The following is a 19,233-nucleotide window of genomic DNA, read 5'->3' as shown; positions in this document are numbered from 1 at the left end:
GCGAGACATGTGCATGAGGCCATATGACCTAGCAGAGAAAGACAGATCTTGACAGGCACCCTGGGTTGGTTATGAACTGATCCATGATAACATTCATAGCCTGAAACCTGTCTCTCAGAAAGTAAGCCCTTGCCTGATTGAACTTAAGGATGCCCTGATGAAGTCCAAAATTTAGGGGTGAGAACGAATTTTTCGGTGTTTATGCTAAACCCCAGAGAGGAGAGGAGTTGTAGCAACTGTTGCAGTACACACCTGGGCTTCTTGGCGTGACCTGGTGACAAGGAGCCATTCATCGAGGCAGGGGAAGATGGTGAAATCACAGCATCTGATAATCACAGTTCTCTGCTATGACAGAGAACACCTTGGTAAAGACCCTGGGGAAGGAAGTGATGCTGAAAGGGAGTACTCTGTAGTGAAAGTGAGTGGAGGTGACTATGAATCTGAGAATGCACTGGCGAGTGGGGTGGCTGTCCATGTGAAAGTAGGCATCCTTCATGTCAAGAGCTGTAAACCACTTGTCTTTTTCCAGAGATTGAACTATAAATGCCAACATGACCATGCAAAACCTGGGTTTGCAAATAAAGCAGTTGAGATGGCAGTGGCCAAGAATAGGTTTCCAACTGCCTTTCTTTCTGGAAACTGGGAAATATGTCAAGTAAAAACCCCTTATTTGGTACTGAAGAGGAACCCGCTTTATTGCTCTTCGCTGTAAGAGAGATTCCACCTCTTGTTTGAGAATGTTCTTGTGAAAGTGGCCTCCGAGAGGGAGGAGGAAAAGGGGGTTTTGGAGGAGGTAGGGCACAAACTTTATTATATAGCGAGAGTGGATAATGCTGAGCACCCATTTGTTCATTGTTATTGCACTCTAGGTGTTGAAAAGGAGTACTAGATGACTCCCCCCAAGAATGTGTTGGCAGTCAGGACATGTTGGACTCAGTGGTTTACAGCTTCCATCTAAAATAATGTTTCGACAAGGGCTGGGATTGGAATGAGGAATCTGCTGCAGAAAGTGTGATGAAGCAGGTCTTTTGAACTCTCTGCTCTTAGGGGTTGCTCATAAGGTCTCAGGTGGAAGAATTGTTGAGACATCAATCTAAACTTGTATTATTGAAGGTGGAATTTTCTCTTCAGGGTATGTGCATATATTCCCAGGGAGTAGAGGATGCCCCTGGAGTCCTTTAAAGTATGTAAGGACTCATCCATCTTCTGATTAAACAGATGAGTCTCACTGAAGGGAAGATCCTCTGTGGTGTACTGGACTTCCCTGGGATGCGCTAAAGTATGGAGCCATGACTCCTTGTGCATCACAATGGCAGTAGCCATTGCCCTGGAAGATGTATCAGGTCTATCTACTGCTGATTGGAGAGTGGTCATGGCAACCATTTAAGAGCCTGGAAATGAGTTATGTCCCACTGTGGGAGACTGTCAAAGTCTGCAAATTTTGAATAGTTCAGTAAGACATACTTAGCCAGTAGTGGAGACTAGAAGAAAAAAAGATCTTCCTTCCCAATAGGCTGAAACACTTGTTGTCCTTATCAGTCAGGGTCGATCTGGGGTGTTGCTACCTACATTTCTCTGCAGTGGCTTGGACCACTACAGAATTGGGAGCAGGGTGAGAGAACAGAAATTTCGCACCTTTGGCTGAGACACAATACCATTTCTCTGCCCTCTTAGGGGTAGGGGTGCAGGTAGCTTGGGTATGCCAGACTACTCTAGCTGACTCCAGGCTTTGTTAACCAAGAGCATTATTCTACTGGAGCTGGAGGACTGAAGGATGTCCAGGAGCTTGTGTTAAGGATCCTGAGCCTCCTCAAGAGGAATCTTCAGCTCCCATGCAATTCTGGAAAGGAGTTCCTGGAACAGCTTATAGTCACTGGGGAGCAGGGTGGGGCAGGATGGAGACATCAGAGTCAGCACCTCATCTGGCAATAAAAACATGAATCTTATCAGATCCAACGGAACCACCGGATCCGGAGCATACTCTTCCGCAGCAGGATTGGAGGACAGCTCCTGTTGTCTCCTTAAGGGGAGAAAAGGGGTGACTCCCTAGCAGACTGAGCCAACTACAAGATGGTACTGGTCCCATGGCCCAGAGTATGGCCAATAGGATGGTTGCGATGGTCCCCATGGCATGGGGTACCAACAGTTCTGAGGTAGATGAGGAGGCAGAGGTTGGTCCCAAGCTGGGGCAAGTCTTCTGACTAGGAAGGTGTGTCTTGGAGGAAGAAGGCATAATGGTTCAGTGTGATTCAGAATCTCCCGATGAGAAGAAAGCCAATTCCAGTTCCAACTGTGATACTGACAGTGCCACTGGAGGGAAATCACAGCCTGAAGATGGAATAGGAGACAGATTCCTCCCGAAGGCCTGCTCCCCTGGCGGAGTTATAACCTTTCTCAAAACAGGGAGAGCCGATGGAGTGAGATATTCCGGGTCTGAGAGACTCCAGGTCTGGAAGAGAGGTGTCCTAGAGCTGCAATAGAGACAGTCTGTGCCAAAGCTACTGAAGGCAGAGATGGTACCATGGATAACTGATGCTCTTGGCAACTCATTTTTGTCAGTGCTGGCAGATCCCAGGATTTGTGCTTGGGAGGTACTGGAGGGCCCAGTATGTCATGCCTCTGACACTTACGACGTACTAAGTTCTCTTGGGCTGAGCTAACGGTCAGTTTAGGCAGGACTGAATCCAACTTTTTCAAAGTGGATTTGGAGGAAGACTCAGACTCATGCTTATTCTCCCTTCTTCCCTGACAAGATCCTGACAGGGGACTTGTGGGAGTAAACTCCTTTGCTCCTGAGTTGGACCTCGTGGCGGGGGGGGGGGGTGCTCCTTGCTTTATCAGTTCAATGTACAGGGAGGGGTCCCTGGCGTGGGTCCGATTGCAGCTTTGTGGCCTTTTCTATTAGATGCTTCCTGCGTTCGGCTGGGGAACAAACAGCAGATACTGCACCTTACTGTGATGGGGGGCTTCCCTGAAGCAGTATAAGCACTGTTGGTGGTCATTGCTGACCGAGAAGGATTGCAGGCAGTGTAGTGAGGCGGCCTGGCCCACAGGGGCCCCAGAGGGCAAAGAGCCCAGCCGGAGGCCGGACTGGGCAGAGCCACGGGGTTTTGGGCCCGCCCCGGAAAGGGTCAAGCCCCGACCCGGAAGTATAAAGGCGGGCCCTCCGGGCTCAGTGAGAGGCCGGCGGTCAGCGAGGCTGGACGTCCACGACCGAGCTCCCGCTGGGGAGGCCGCAGAAGGCAGCAGCCGACCCAGCCTCCCCCTCGCCCGCTACCCAGAGGATGACTGGCCGAGCCTACCCCTCGCACGCTACCCAGAGGAGGACTGGCCAAGCCTGCCCCGCTCCCGCTACCCCGAGGAGTCGTCGAGCCGGACCGTGGCCACCAACCCCGAGGATCCGCTCCACCCACCTGTGCACCCGTACCCCGAGGAGCCGATGGTGGTCAACCCCCCTGCCGAAGCCACGACGACTCAGATATCCGAGGAGGGGGGAACTGGAAGTAGCCCGGGGGTAGCCGACCCCAGTCAGGCTGCAGACATACCCGAACCCATGTCAGTGTGTTGCGGCCTGGATCCCCACTGACAGCAGCGAGTCTTTGCGCTGCTAGGGCCCCGGGCTGGGACGCAGTGGAGTGGGAGGGCTTGCGTCCCCTCTGCCACCCACTCCTTGCGTGGCAGACTCCCCCCTCCCCCTGGCCTGAGTGGGCTTTCTAGACTTACCTTGAACTGCTGGCTCAGCCGTGCCTGAGGGGCTGAGCCCTGCACCTGTGGTTGTCGCCCGCCCTGAGCTATGGCTTGGGCTTTGTGGACTCCTAGACTGTACTACCCGTGTGTAGTGGGGCGGCCTGGTCCCCAGGCGCCCAGCGGGCGAAGAGCGACCCCTCACCCGACAGGGGGACCCTTACACGCAGGAAGCAGAAATTTTGAAGCTTCAAGTCCTGGGCGTAGTCCAGTACCCAAATGGGGTATTGGCATCGGGGCATGCTCCCCAGGTCAGGGAAGACTAACTATAAAATGCTAAAACTGTCAGATAAAAACTAGAATTTAAAAAAGCTGTTTACAGATATCTAAATGTATTTTCACAGATAAAGAAGCTAAAGCTTCGGATACTGGAGGTTCCAATCTGGACCAAGCGGCAGTGACAAGGAACTGGAGAGGCAGTTGGTCAGCCCCACCCTTTATTTCCTAAGTGGGAGGCACAAGGTGACCCAGGATGCATGTGTGGACCAACAGACGCTGCTTTCACAATTCTCTGGCTCTGGATGCATGGAGTGAATGCATACCCACAGTGGAATACAGACAGGGAACAGCACTTGAAGAAGCCGCCTGAGTTACACACAATGCCTATACGGTGCTCCAGGCAGAGAGGCATTGTGAGATCAGAGGTAACTCAGCCAGTCATTATTCGCTCTGTCCATTGCATTTTCATACTTCAATCCAGGGCTTAAATTCAGCCGGAGCCATCCAGAGTGGAGCTCCAGTAAATATTTTAAAACCTGCAGAAGCCCCGGTGTGCCCTGTGGGGCAGAGCCGCGCACCCCACAGGGCAAAGCCCCATGCCCCAGTGCCTCTCACGGGGCTGAAGTTCAAGGCTCCAGGAAATACTGGGGGGGAATTTAAGCCCTGCTTCAATCCCATTGGTGAAATGAATCAGCAAATGGAACTGCTGGTTAGGACTGAGGTGCTTTGCTAGACTGCTGGGGTCGTGAAGGTTTAGGACCGGAAGAGTTGAGGTTCCTTCACATCAGGAGCTATATTGGCTGAGTAGGAGTGAGTTTCGAGAGTTGCATTGTGGCTCCGTCCACACTGTGTCTAGCTCAGGCAAGATCATTTACCTTTGCCCAGTCACAGGTGTTTTAGTTCATCTAAATGGTATCCATTTGATATTGCAGGCAGAGAGATTTGTTAAGGAGAGAAATGACCAAGAAGGCAGCAGAATTAGAGCAGGGGGACAGCACACCAGGCACTTGTGGGGAGAATGGAGGAATGCATTGAGCCCCTCATCTGTTCAATGTGCTTGGCCTACAGAAACAATGAACTCCATCGTCCATGTAGTTAGTCATGTTTGTGGTTTTGTTTGAGTTATACACACTAAACTCTTTCCCATATCTTCCCTCCACCATTCAACCCGCTCTGCCTACTAGCAATCCCTAGCTTTAGATCTAGTGTCCGTAAACCCCTCTCTGCCAGCATTCAACCTCCTCCCGTCATACAAATATGCAGTTCACACATAAGATAAATAAGTGAAATAAGTAGCTTCCTGTGGAGTTCACGGAAACAATGGGGCTTCAGGAGAGATTTAAATGAGGGGAGGGGAGTGACTTTTCAGACCAGCCCAGGAACGGCATTCCATGCACAGGACAGTGTTGAAGAAAGCTGAGAAACGATTATGGGAGGAGCAGGCAATAAAGGTGTGACGTATTCCATATTTTTATGAAAATATTATGATATGAATATGACATAACAGATATACTTTATGCAAGATGGCTCGTGAGATATAATTGGAAAGGTTATGATTTACTGAATGTGATTATCCTGTTTATATGCATGTATCATTTCTGTATCTGAAATTAGGAATATTGACTATGTATTTGTATTTCAACTATGCTACTTTGGGTGACGCCCACTGCCAACACTCCAGGTACAACAATGGACAAGCCAGACAGGGCAGATGGCCCATCAACAAGGACAATGGACTGTAAAAAAGCTTAGTCTTCCTATGAACCTGTGAGTCAGTCTGTGAAGAATGGCTATAAGGGCCCCACAGAATCAGGTGGTCTTGTCACCTGATACTAAAACATTACCTCGGACTTCTTGTAACTTTCCACTGTAAAGGAAGTGGGGAGTCAAACTAGGAAACAAAGGACTCCCGCCTTATGCAAATCCTATTTAAGGGTGGGGAGTGAGGTAATCTGGGTCCTCAGTTCTCCCCTGCTATCCCACCCAAGATGACTGCTGGGAACAACTAAGACTGAACTGGGGGAAAGAACTGAACCCAGGCTGGAAGGGCATCTGGCCTGTGAAGGAGATTATTAGAACCACATTTAGGGTGGACCTTACATGTAACCAGTTTCTTTAGTGTATTAAACTTAGTTTGTGTGCTCTGTTTTATTTTCTTAGTAATCTGCCTTGTTCTGTCTGCTACCTCCTTAACTACTTAAAATACACCTGTTATAGTTAATAAATGTATTTCTGGTTTATAATATAGCACAGTTTATGCCATTTCTAATGAGGGGAGGGAGAAGTGTACACCCTCCTCCACATTGAGAAAAGAGGTGAATTTCATATAATTTTGGGTTTGTACTCCAAGGGGAGGGGGGTGGACATCTGGGTGCTGTGGCAAGTCCCCTAAGATGAGCCTTCCCAGAGCGGATCTCCGGCTCTCTGTTCAGCTGGGTGTGGCCCTGCCTGTGTGCTTGGCTGGAAAAGGCTCGGGAGCCTAGCCCATCAAGGCCAGGTAAAGGGGATCCAGGCTGACAGAATAGTCTGACTCAGTGGTGCCCCAACTCACCAGGTGACATCCCAGGGGTCCAACCCCTCACAAAGGGTATTTTCATTGAAATAGAGACAATGCAAATGCACTGGGTGAGTCAGTGCTAAGTAAGGCCTTAGAAGTGGCTTAAAGCTTAAAAGGGTTTGAATTTGATGCAGTAGAGATGGGGGAGCCAGTGTTTTCATGAGATGGGCAAGGAAGATTATCTTACTTTGTACGGACTGGAGTAGGACAATGTAGGTCTTGAGCAGACCAATTAGGAAGTGGTTAAAATAATTGAAACAGGAGATGATGAGAGCTTGTCTGAGAGTTTTAGTTGCATGAGAACTTTTTTTGTTACATCATATCAAAAGCTCATGAAGGCCTTAAAGTGTTAACTCAATCAAATGGTAAATCACTAATCATTGTGAATTAATTCATCCATCTTTTAAGCCCTACTGCCTGCTTCTGTTTATTCAAATAAATCCTTTGGTTATTTCCAACATTTTCTGAAGTCTACCTTCAGAGGGAACGTTCACAAGGATTACATTCGTTTCCAAGGTTATATGTTGAATTTACATTGGATGATCAGTATGAAATACTACCCCTACTATAAAACTTACCACACTGATGACAGCAAGGGGCAAAAAGCATCTGAAAATCATGTTCACAATATTTCCTTCCTTCGAACTGTAAATGGGAAACAAACTGGAAGTTAGAGGAATAAAAAGTGTACTTCACATTTCACATCAATAATATGCATACCGTCACAATACTGTATCATTCCCAGATGCAATTAAATTGTGAAAGATGACATGGCTATAACAAAGATGAGACACACAGAAACAGGTTTTTGTAGGAGACAAACTGATCAACCCCTTTCATACTAAATCTAGCTACCTTACATTAATATTAAGCATGGAATACACTATTTGTTACAGTATTAACTCTCCTTTTAAAAAGCCGAGCGTCTAAAGTTTTTGCTCTGTGTTATCATTTACATTGTCAGACAATATTTACGTTCAGACAGGATACAGAAAATCTGATGCAACATACAGTGCTACAGGCAGGAATTAACCTTTTAATGACTGGATCAACTTATAAACACCCTTCCTACTAGGAAGCAATTTCCCTGAACCCCTCTGATCACCTCTGCACTTCCTGAAAGAATGGCCCCACATATTGGAGGAAATAAGTGCAGGAGAATGTTCATGTCAAAAATCTCTGCAATTTACTGTGTAAAACAACTTTCTAGCTCAGTAGTATAACACGGAAAAATGCAGGAAGAGAACTTCCATTCAATTAATCTGACAAACTGATGAGGATAAGGAAGTTCATATCTGATCTCTTTCTCAACAAATTCTAGATTTGGAGCTTCAAACTGGCCCATTACAGAGTTTGAGGCCAGACGTGTGGCTTGAATTTAGATCTGAACTTTCTCAAAGTCCAGGGTGCTTCAGACATGATTTTCTGGTTCAGGCTCATCTTCACAGAAACAGGTGGGAAACAATTTCAAGGAAGTGAAGGTAGTGCTGTAGAACAGCTACTGTAATAATATACAGGAAAACATGGCCTGGAGTGAAGGGGAGGCACTGCTCATGTGTGGGTGCCTTCAGGCATCTCATAACCCAGGAGTCGGCAACCTGAGGCTCCGAAGATGCATGCGGCAATTTTGGCTGCCCCCCTGCGGGCAGACTTTTTTGGGGGTGTCTGAAGTTCAGGCTCTGGCCGGGAGGCGCTTACCACAAACAGCTCCCGGACAGCGGCACAGCAGGGCTCTGGCCCCACGCTGCTCCTGGAAGTGGCTGGCTGCTGGCACGTCTCTGCGTGCCCCTCGGGAGGAGGAGGGCACCAGGGTCTCCGTGCGCTGCCCACGCCCACAAGAACCACCCTTGCAGCTCCCATTGGCTGGTTCCTGGCCAATGTGAGCTGTGAGGACGGTGCTGGGGGCGGAGGCAGCGCACGGAGCTGCCTTCCCCTACCCCCGTCAGGGGCGTGCAGAGACATGCCAGCAGCCAGCCGCTTCCAGGAGCAGCATGGGGCCAGAGCCCTGCTGTGCCACCGGCCAGGAGCCACCTGTGGTAAGTGCCTCCCGACCAGAGCCTGCACTTCACAACCTCCACCCCCACTCCAACATCCTGCCCCAGGTCAGAACTCCCTCCTGCACCCAAACTCCCTCCCACACCCCAAACCCACTCCTGCATCCCAATCCCCTGCCCCAGCCCGGAGCTCCCTCCTGTTTATATTCAAATGGCAAAAGTCACATTAAAAGTGTTAGTGAGTAGTAGTAACTTTAATATGTTCAATTATTATTAGTTGATAAATTCTAACTCTACAAGTAGCTTTGCATGTGATGCAGCTCTTGAAATATTTTGGTCAAAAGACAAACACAAAAAATGGCTCTTCTTCTTTGAAAGGTTTCCGACCCCGTCATAACCAGATGCAAATGCTAGCTATGTTAAAACCAGACACACATCATTAGGTTTCCTATAAAATGTTTGGTATTTTACAAATTGAGACAACCATTAAAATGGAGGAAATGGGGAGCATTTTCAACTGGAAACTAAAAAACAAAACAAACTCAGTGAATATTAGGCATAAATTAGGAATAGTATAACATTTACACATTAGCTCCGGTATACTGCTCTAAGGATCAGAGAATTTTTATCTTTATGAATCATTATACAGCAAGGTGAGTCACACTAAACTGTCTAGCAGGGTGGCGATTTTATGATGCAGATTGCTCTCTGCTATCAACATGAGATCCTAAGCTTAGTTCTCATGCTGAACTTCACTGGGGTCACTAGGGATGAAAAGCCAGTGTTCTTACAGTGAGTCATCCAACCTGTCTGATGTTAGCACAAATCAAATGTGCCAGACACTCTGTAATGACATACAGCATAAAGCTATAAAACAGATTACATATGAGTTGGAAAGGATTTGGACATGAACATATGAGAGTATCAAGTATCAGAGAGGTAGCCGTGTTAGTCTGGTTCTGTAAAAGCAGCAAAGAATCCTGTGGCACCTTATAGACTAACAGACGTTTTGCAGCATGAGCTTTCGTGGGTGAATGCCCACTTCGTCGGATGCAAGAGTGGAAATTTCCAGGGGCAGGTAAATATAAGCAAGCAAGAAGCAAGCTAGAGATAACGAGGTTAGATCAATCAGGGAGGATGAGGCCCTGTTCTAGCAGTTGAGGTGTGAAAACCAAGGGAGGAGAAACTGGTTCTGTAGTTGGCAAGCCATTCACAGTCTTTGTTTAATCCTAAACTGATGGTGTCAAATTTGCAAATGAACTGAAGCTCAGCAGTTTCTCTTAGAAGTCTGGTCCTAAAGTTTTTTTGCTGGAGGATGGCCACCTTAAGATCTGCTATTGTGTGGCCAGGGAGGTTGAAGTGTTCTCCTACAGGTTTTTGTATATTGCCATTCCTAATATCTGATTTGTGTCCATTTATCCTTTTCCTTAGAGACTGTACAGTTTGGTCGATGTACATAGCAGAAGGGCATTGCTGGCATATGATGGCATATATTACATTGGTGGATGTGCAGGTGAATGAACCGGTGATGGTGTGGCTGATCTGGTTAGGTTCTGTGATGGTGTTGCTGGTGTAGATACGTGGGCAGAGTTGGCATCGAGGTTTGTTGCATGGATTGGTTCCTGAGCTAGAGTTACTATGGTGCGGTGTGCAGTTACTGGTGAGAATATGCTTCAGGTTGGCAGGTTGTCTGTGGGCGAGGACTGGCCTGCCACCCAAGGCCTGTGAAAGTGTGGGATCATTGTCCAGGATGGGTTGTAGATCCCTGATGATGCGTTGGAGGGGCTTTAGCTGGGGACTGTATGTGATGGCCAGTGGAGTCCTGTTGGTTTCTTTCTTGGGTTTGTCTTGCAGTAGGAGGCTTCTGGGTACACGTCTGGCTCTGTTGATCTGTTTCCTTATTTCCTCGTGCAGGTACTGTAGTTTTGAGAATGCTTGGTGGAGATTTTCTAGGTGTTGGTCTCTTTCTGCGGGGTTAGAGCAGATACGGTTGTACCTCAGTGCTTGGCTGTAGACAATGGATCTTGTGGTGTGTCCGGGATGGAAGCTGGAGGCATGAAGGTAGGCATAGCGGTCGGTAGGTTTTCGGTATAGGGTGGTGTCACATTAACATTTCGGTATAGGGTGGTGTGACATCAGTGATGGTCACATTAACACCACCCAGACTGTGAATGGCTTGCCAACTACAGAACCAGTTTCTCCTCCCACGGTTTTCCCTTGGTTTTCACACCTCAACTGCTAGAACAGGGCCTCATCCTCCCTGATTGATTTAACCTCGTTATCTCTAGCTTGCTTCTTGCTTGCTTATATTTACCTGCCCCTGGAAATTTCCACTCTTGCATCCGACGAAGTGGGCATTCACCCACGAAAGCTCATGCTGCAAAACGTCTGTTAGTCTATAAAGTGCCACAGGATTCTTTATATGAGAGTATGAAATCTGACCGCTTCCTGTTTTGTGTTATTGAGTGATACAATGGAGCTCTACCTATACATGTTAACTCTGTTTGGAGATCAGTGCCACTGCACGCAAATCTATGTAGGCTGAACAGGTTTTCCTTCTCTTCTGATTGTGTCAAGCAAGCATATTGTTTGTTTTAATCTATTTTTACCTCACCTCTGCAGTACCCTGTGGCTGATTCTACTGTTTACCTAGCAGGGAAAACCCTCAATCCCTGGTAACTAATCCCACAATACACATTTTTAAGACATATACAGGAGTTCCAAGAATCAAAAGTTTCCAGGTAGAAAATCTTATCTCAAAATAATCACTAACTAGTTGCAAATCTCCAGGTGTTTAATAGCTTACTAGAAAGATATACAGTAAAAAGTCTTCCTTCAAGGACCCTCTCCTTAAGACTGTTTCTGCTAAACACCACCCATACTGGGAGAGGCCTCCAGGTACTACTCTAATATAAATAATAATTAAGTTTGCCATGTTAATTGCAGCAGCATCCTCTGGCCCTGCCAGGGCCGGCTCCAGACCCCAGCGCGCCAAGTGTGCGCTTGGGGCGGCAGGCGGCTCCGGCGGACCTTCCGCAGTCATGCCGCAGGTTCGCTGGTCCCGCGGCTCCGGTGGACCTCCCGCAGGCATGACTGCGGAAGGTCCGCCGGAGCCGCCTGCCGCCCTCCCAGCGCACCCTCCGCAGGCACGTCTGCAAGAGGTCCCCCGGAGCCGCGGGACCAGCAGCGCGCCCCCTGCGGCATGCCACCCTGCTTGGGGCGGCCAAATTCCTAGAGCCGCCCCTGGGCCCTCCCATAGGCTGTTAAATATTTAAAAAACAAAACAAAACACCCCCACACCTCAGAAGCAAAACTCTCCAATGTTTGTGCCTGATTTAGCAAAATCATGAATTGTTATCCAAGCAACACTTATAATCTTCTTAAAAAGCAGGTCCTCCCCCTTGAGCATCTATGAGGGATTTTTCTCTACTTCTGCAGGGGACAGACCTTCCCTATATCCTTTCCCCACAAATCCACGCCATCTGTACTAGCCCCATGTCCTACAGGAGCAGACATGAAAAGGATCCATATGACAAAATAGTTTTTCTAATTATAGTGTTACCACACTAAAGGTAAGAGTAATGACTGACGTGACAGGCATCACTAAGCATGCGTGTTCATGTACACTTGAACTTACTGAATAAAGACTGGGAGTGGTTGGGTCATTAGAAAACCTAAACTTAATTTCCCCAATACTAATTTCTCCCTACTGTTACTCACATCTTCTTGTCAACTGTCTGTAATGGGCCACTCTCTTACCACTTCAAAAGTTATTTATCCTCCCTTGGTATCCTGCTGTTAAATTATTTATCTCATTAGACTGACCTCACACTTGGTAAAGCAATCCCCATCCTTTCATGTATTTATACCTGCTCCTGTACTTTTCACTTCATGCATCTGATGAAGTGGGTTCTAGTCCACAAAAGCTTATGCCCAAATAAATTAGTTAGTCTCTAAGGTGCCACAAGGACTCCTCGTTATTTTTGCTGATACAGACTAACATGGGTACCACTCTCAATTCTGCAGATTGATATCAGTGTTTTAGGGCTATGTTTCATTGTCCCTTGGTTATATTGGCACCAAAACTCTCAGTATAGGTTGATTGTTATGATGTTATTAGTACATGGCTATGCATTGATACATGCTATAAAACTCCTTGCAGTGTCTATACAGAACATACTGTTGTCAGATTATGGTATAAAACTAGAGGTGCACTGGAACTACAAAGTGTAGACCTGAATCCAAAGCAAAAAATGTCTGGATCTGGGGTTTCCATTTGGACTCATTTTTATTCAGATTAGTCAGATCAGGAAAACTGCTAAGCTGATGAGGCCAAACATAATGGAAAACAAGTCTATCAAGTACTCCTGGGGGAACTCTGTGCCAAAAAATTAAAAATTCTATAAATTGTATTTGTTGAAACAACACTATATAATCACACCAGTTTCAATTATTTTGGTAATTTATTTCAAAATACTTGTCAGCAAGAATGTCTGTAACAATATAGAGAGACACAGAAATTCCCCCAGGAGTGGAGAGCTAAAGAAACCCCTATGACAACCCAGTTCGTGTTTCTCTGCCCCGCCCCCACAAGAGCCCAGCCAGGAGGTCAGAGACTTACACCCCTCTCCCCCAGATCCTACCCATGCCCCCCCACCCCCAGCCAGACACTCACACCCTCTAACCCCCCAGAGCCCAGCCACGCCCACCTCCACCCCAGATGATGTATTCTTGGAATCTGAATTGGGTAAGAATCTTTGCTCCTGTACTTTGCAGGAGTTGCTGTAATCTTACAGAAAATGTGAATAAACCTGGGGAAAATGCTCTGGAGGCCTTTTATGTACAGGATTTTTTGCATTGGTAGCGCTAACCAATACTGCAAAACCAGTGTAAACATCCTGTTGTAAGAGTGCTACATTGGTGTAGTACAGGGTGTGCACCAGTGTCTCATCCTGGAATCAAGCCAGGGGGAGCTGCACCCACACAAGCCGCATACACACCAGTGAAATGCATCCACATACACAGGAGGTTTGCCCAGGTGTAGCTGTATCAGTACACACACTGCCTAAGAATCTATCTCCTGAGCATACAAATGCATTGCTAAGCATCCTGGTGACAAGTTGAGAAAACTGCAGTCTTTGAGGCCAAGAGAGGCAGAGGTGGGAGACTTCTCAACTTCTAGTAATTGGCGACATTCCACGGGAACTCTCATTCATAATCATACAAATGTAGGTCTAGAAGGGACCTCAATAGACCATCTAATCCAGTCCTCTGCACTGAGACAGGACTAAGTATCATCTGGACTCCTGACAGGGGTTTGTCTAACCTGTTCTTAAAAACCTCCAATGATGGAGATTCCACAACCCCCCTTGGTAATTTGCTCCAGTACTTAACTACCCTGACAGTTAGGAAGTTTTTCCTAATATCAAACCTAAATTTCCCTTGCTGCAATTTAAGCCCATAATACTTGTTCTGTCCTCAGCAGATAAGGAGAACAATTTATCACCCTCCTCTTTATAAGAACCTTTTACATACTTGAAGACTGTTATCCTGTTCCCTCTCAGTCTTCCCTTCTCCATTCTAAACCAACCCATTTCTTTCAATCTTTCCTAGACCTTTAATCATTTTTTGTTGCTCTCTTCTGGACTTTCTCCAATTTGTCCACATCTTTCCTAAAGTGTGGAGTCCAGAACTGGACCTAGTACTCCAGGTGAGGTCTTATCAGTGCTGAGTAGAGTGGAAGAATTACTTCTTGTGTCATGCTTACAACATTCCTGCTAATACATCTCAGAATTATTTTCACTTTTTTTGCAACAGCATTGCACTGTTGATTCATATTTAGTTTATAATCCACTATAACCCCCCAGAGCCATTTCTGTAATACTCTTGCCTAGGCAGTCATTTCCCATTTTGTAGTTGTACAGTTGATTATTCCTTCTTAAGTGGAGTACATTGCATGTCTTTTTATTTCAGATCATTTCTCCAGTTGTCCAGATCATTTTGAATTCTAATCCTATCCTCCAAGCCCTGGAGGATAGGGGTAGCACTTGCAACCCCTCCCAGCTTGGTATCATCCACAAATTTTGTAAGTGTACTCTCTAGGCCATTATCCAAATCACTTATAAAGACACTGAATAGAACCAGATCCAGGACAGATCCCTAAGGAATCCCACTCGATATGCTCTTCCAGCTTGACTGTAAACCTTTGAAAACTACTCTCTGATGATGGTTTTCCAACTAGTTGGGCACCCCCTCACAGTAGGTTTGTCTAGGCTATATATCCCTAATTTTCTTATGAGAAGGTCGTGTGAGACGGTATCAAAAGTCTTACTAAAGTTGAGATCTATCACCTCTACTCCCTCCCCTGATCTGCAAGGCTTGTTACCCTGTCAAAGAAGCATATTAGGTTGGTTTGACATGATTCATTCTTGACAAATCCATGTTGGCTGTCACTTATCACCTTATTGTCTAGTTCCTTACAAACTGATTACAAATTGATTGATTGATTATTTGCTACATTATCTTTCCAGGTACCAAAGTTAAGCTGACTGGTCTGTAATTCCCTGGGATGTCCTTATTCCTCTTTTTATAGATAGGTACTATATTCGCCCTTCCCCAGTCCTCTGGGATTTCTCCCATCCTTCACAAATTCTCAAGGATAATTGCTAATGGCTCAAAGATCTCTTCATCCAGTTCTGTAAGTTTTCTGTGAAGTATATCATTAGGCCCTGCTGACTTGAAGACATCTAAGTTGTCTATGGGCTTGTCTACACTTAAAATGCTGTAGTGCTTCAGCATAGACACTACCTACGCCAATGGGAGGGATTCTCCTGTTGGCATAGGTCAGGGTCAGCAACCTACGGCATGTGTGCCAAAGGTGGCACGCGAGCCGATTTTGCCTGGCACGCGGCTGCCAGCCGGGGTCCCGGCTGCCGGCTGAGTGAACGGAACCCCAGGCCGGCAGGAGGCTGAGCAGGGCCGGCGGCACGCAACCATGCTCCCCCATCACCAAGCTCGGGTTCTGCAGCTCCCGGGAGTGTGAGCCGCCGCCCCCGCCCCCGCCCGCTGCCTCAGCACTCCACTTGGAGTTTTGCCTCCACGTAGAGCCAGCATCTGACCGGCATGGGCATGGTAAGGGAAGTCCTGGGGGGGCAGTCAGGGAGCAGGGGGAGGGTTGGATGGGTCAGGAGTTCTGGGGGTCCTGTCAGGGGGTGGGGAGTGGTTGGATGGGGCGTGGGAGTCCCCGGGGGTCTGTCTGGGGATGTGGATAAGGGTTGGTGCAGTCAAGGGACAGGTAGGGGATAGAGTCCTATGGGGGCAATTAAGGTGGGGGGGTCTCAGGATGGGGGCAGTCAGGGGACAAGGAGCAGGGAGGCTTAGGTAGGGGGTGGGGTTCTGGGAGGCAGTTAGGGGCAGGGGTCCCAGGAGGGGGAAGTCAGGGGACAAGGAGCGGGGAGGGGGGGTTGGCGGTTCTGACAGGGGCATTGGGGTTGGGAAGTGGGAGGGAGTGGATGGGTGCGGGGTTAGGGCAGGGCTTGCCCCTCTTTTTTGATTGATGAAATATGGTAACCCTAGGCGAGGGGGGAGCCAGGGGGCGCATGGGGGCTGGCACCCGCATACATCCACTGCAGCCTGCAGGAGCCCTCGGGGCGGTGCCAGGCCGCAGCCTAGGCAGGAGGGACGGGGGGGCACAGCTGCTCCCCGCTAGCGGCGCCACCGCCTTTGCAGGGCACCCTCCAGGGGAGTTCAGGGGGCGGGGAGGGGGGAACCTGGTCTGGGGAGTAGCCCCTGGGCACGGCTGGCCCCTGGGGTCTATAAAGGCTCGTTGGGATTTGCCCCTCAATGAACTGATGTGCGTGGTGGGGGGGGCGGCACAAGGTGGAAGTTTCGCCTAGGGCACAAAATATCCTTGCACTGGCCCTGCCCCAGGGGGTGCGTGCACCCCAGGTTATGAACCACCGCAGTAAACTGATAAGATCTGCATTTTAATTTAATTTTAAATGAAGCTTCTTAAACATTTTTAAAAACTTGTTTACTTTACATACAACAATAGTTTATAGACTTATAGAGAGAGAGACCTTCTAAAAACGTTAAAATGTATTACTGGCACGTGAAACCTTAAATTAGAGTGACTAAATGAAGACTCGGCACGTCACTTCTGAAAGGTTGCCGACCCCTGGTCTAGAGGATGTCTGCTGGGAACGTAAACCGTTGCTAGCCACGTTTGCAGGGGTCGCAGATGAAGCCGGGAGCACCTGGCCACGTATGTGCACGCTGCCATGTGGCCCAGCAGCCGCAGGAAAGTGTGTGTCCTGGCGATTGGATGTCTCCTCACGTGGGCAATGAGATCCACCATGGCCTGAAAGTGTGCCTCCAGAAGGAAGGCCCTGGCCTGCGTGGAATCAAGAACTGCTATGATAAACTCTATGCGCTGGACCGGCGTTAATATGGACTTTTCTGTATTTATTAATGGGCCCAGGTCATTGCAGGTGGAGTGTTCCAGATTGAGGCTTCTCCACACCTGTTCCAGAGACCTGCCCTTGATAAGCCAGTCATCGAGGTATGGAAAGATCAGGACACCCCCTCCCCCACCGATGTCTGAAGTAAGCCTCTACTGGCACCACGCATTTCGTGAACCCCCTGGAGGCCGAGAACAGGCCAAAGGGTGGTACCATGAACTGGAAGTGGCGCCCTGCCACTATGAAATGCAGGAACCGTCTATGTCCTGGGAATATGGAGACATGGAAGTAAGCTGTTGGGGTATGTAAGGGTTAAGTAAAGACCTGGATAACCGCTAGCATGGTATTAGGGAGGAAGGCGTGGGCAGGCACCATCTCTTCACTTGATAAAGTACTACCCCTCTCCCCTCCCTTCTCCTTGTTAAGGATTGATAAATGTTGCAGCTGCATAAGGAAGGCGGGGATCTAAAGGATACCTTTTTGTGTAAAGCAGTGTTATCTCCCACTCCCTTCCTTTCCCAGCTCTACAGACGAGCTCGGGGTCATGGCCCCTTCCTCCCTTCCCTGTGAATTGCTGATCAAGGGAATTTGTGGCTGCAATTATAGCAAAGAAATGTATCTCCAAAGTAAAAATTGTCTGTAGAATATGCTAATACTGTAAACAGTAATCAGTGGCAGGGATAATTATATTCAGTATATAGCTATTAATATTCATTGTGTGGGCGTTCATATTACTCAATAAGGGTTTTGGTGGTTTTAAATGGTGGTATTTACATACTAACTTAGATAAAAGAATGTGAGGTAATTAATTCAGTGCTTACTTGACCATTGGGTCAAGGGGAACAAGTATCGCAATAAAGAAGCCCATCTACTCAAACCCGCCTCTGGGTCAGCCTGTTCTCTTCTAACATAAGCGTCCTTCAAGTCAGGAGCGGCGTACCAGTTCCCCAGATCCAGGGAGGGGATAATGGAAGCCAGGGAGACCATGCGGAATTTCAACCTGAGAGACTTGTTGAGGCCATGCAGGTCCAGGATGGGTCTGAAGCCCCCCTTGGCATTTGGGATTAGGAAGTATCGGGAGTAGAATCCTGTTCCTTCCATGTCCTGAGGAACCACCTCCACCCCCACACCAAATGCAGGAGCTTGTCAACCTCCTGAACCAGGAGTTGCTCATGAGAGGGGTCCCTGATGAGGGACAGGAAAGCAGGGAGGCAGGAAGGAGGGGTATCTACAAACTGCAGGGTGTAGCCCCGGGCTACTATGTCCAGGACCAGCTTTCTGGCAGAGTGCAGGGCATAACATAGAACATAAGAAGAGGCCGTACCGGGTCAGACCAAAGGTCCATCTAGCCCAGTATCTGTCTACCGACAGTGGCCAATGCCAGGTGCCCCAGAGGGAGTGAATCTAACAGGCAATGATCAAGTGATCTCTCTCCTGCCATCCATCTCCATCCCCATGCATGCCCAACGAGCCAAGGGTAGCCTTAGTGTCCTTGTACCCATGTAGCCTGGCGTCCATTTGATCGGAGAAGAGTCCAACTCCATCCAAGGGGGGATCCTGAATTGAGGCCTGCATCTCCTGGGAGAGGCCCACTGTTCACAGCCAAGAGCTGCGTCAGATAACCACTGCCGACGCAATCACCCTCGCTGCTGAATCCCATGCCATTTGCAGGGAGCATCTGGCTGCCGCGGTCCCGTCCTCTACCAGGGTGCCAAACTCCTGAGTCTTACCCTGAGGAAGGGAGTCCTGGAACTTCTGGAGGCTGTCCCAGAGGTTAAAACTGTATCAGCCCAGCAGGGCTTGATGGTTCGCCACCTGGAATTGTAATCTGGTTGTTGAATAAATTTTTCTGCCAAACAAATCAAGTTTCTTGGCTTCTTTGTTCTTGGAGGTAGAGGCGGAGGGGACCTGCTTGTCCTTTTCACTGGCCACCAACATCACCAGTGAGCCTGGGGGAGGGGGTGGTATACAAGTACTCAAAACCTTTGGCTGGCACAAAGTACTTTTTCTCAGCCCGTTTTGAGGTGGGTGGTCTGCCACAGAGCCTTAGAAATCTTGAGGACCTCGCTGTGTACAGATAGGGCAATCAGGGCAGATGTGGACATTGAAAAGGGTGTCCTCCTGTTCCACCATCTCCTGCATTTCCATCCCCAAGTTCTCGGCCACCCGCCTGAGAGGGGCTTGGTGTTCTTTAAAGTCATCTGGGGGGCTGGCCCTAGAAGGTCCTGCAACCTCCTCGTCCAGGAAAGAGGAGGTGGCC

The 19,233-nt window shown here is 48.2% G+C and overlaps 1 protein-coding gene and 1 long non-coding RNA gene across 5 annotated transcripts in view; one reads left to right on the top strand and one right to left on the bottom strand.

The window, feature by feature from the left end:
* Window positions 1–6,168, top strand: part of LOC123364639 — a 41,527-nt gene extending 35,359 nt beyond the window's left edge. The window contains exon 4 of the long non-coding RNA XR_006577190.1: window positions 4,089–6,168. This is a non-coding gene — a long non-coding RNA (uncharacterized LOC123364639). The remainder of the gene's footprint in view (window positions 1–4,088) is intronic.
* The window catches only part of LIMS1 (LIM zinc finger domain containing 1), a 138,665-nt gene that overhangs the window by 30,122 nt on the left and 89,310 nt on the right, over window positions 1–19,233 (bottom strand). For all 4 annotated transcript variants that reach the window (XM_045006911.1, XM_045006904.1, XM_045006893.1 and 1 more), the window contains exon 3: window positions 7,099–7,165. In XM_045006911.1, the coding sequence (XP_044862846.1) occupies window positions 7,099–7,165 (67 nt within the window). The remainder of the gene's footprint in view (window positions 1–7,098; window positions 7,166–19,233) is intronic.

Source organism: Mauremys mutica, chromosome 1, assembly GCF_020497125.1.
Source record: "Mauremys mutica isolate MM-2020 ecotype Southern chromosome 1, ASM2049712v1, whole genome shotgun sequence".
In the NCBI taxonomy this organism is placed as follows: Eukaryota; Metazoa; Chordata; order Testudines; family Geoemydidae; genus Mauremys; species Mauremys mutica.
The sequence above is the reverse complement of the archived record's forward strand: the minus strand, read 5'-3'. Positions and strand labels throughout refer to the sequence as shown.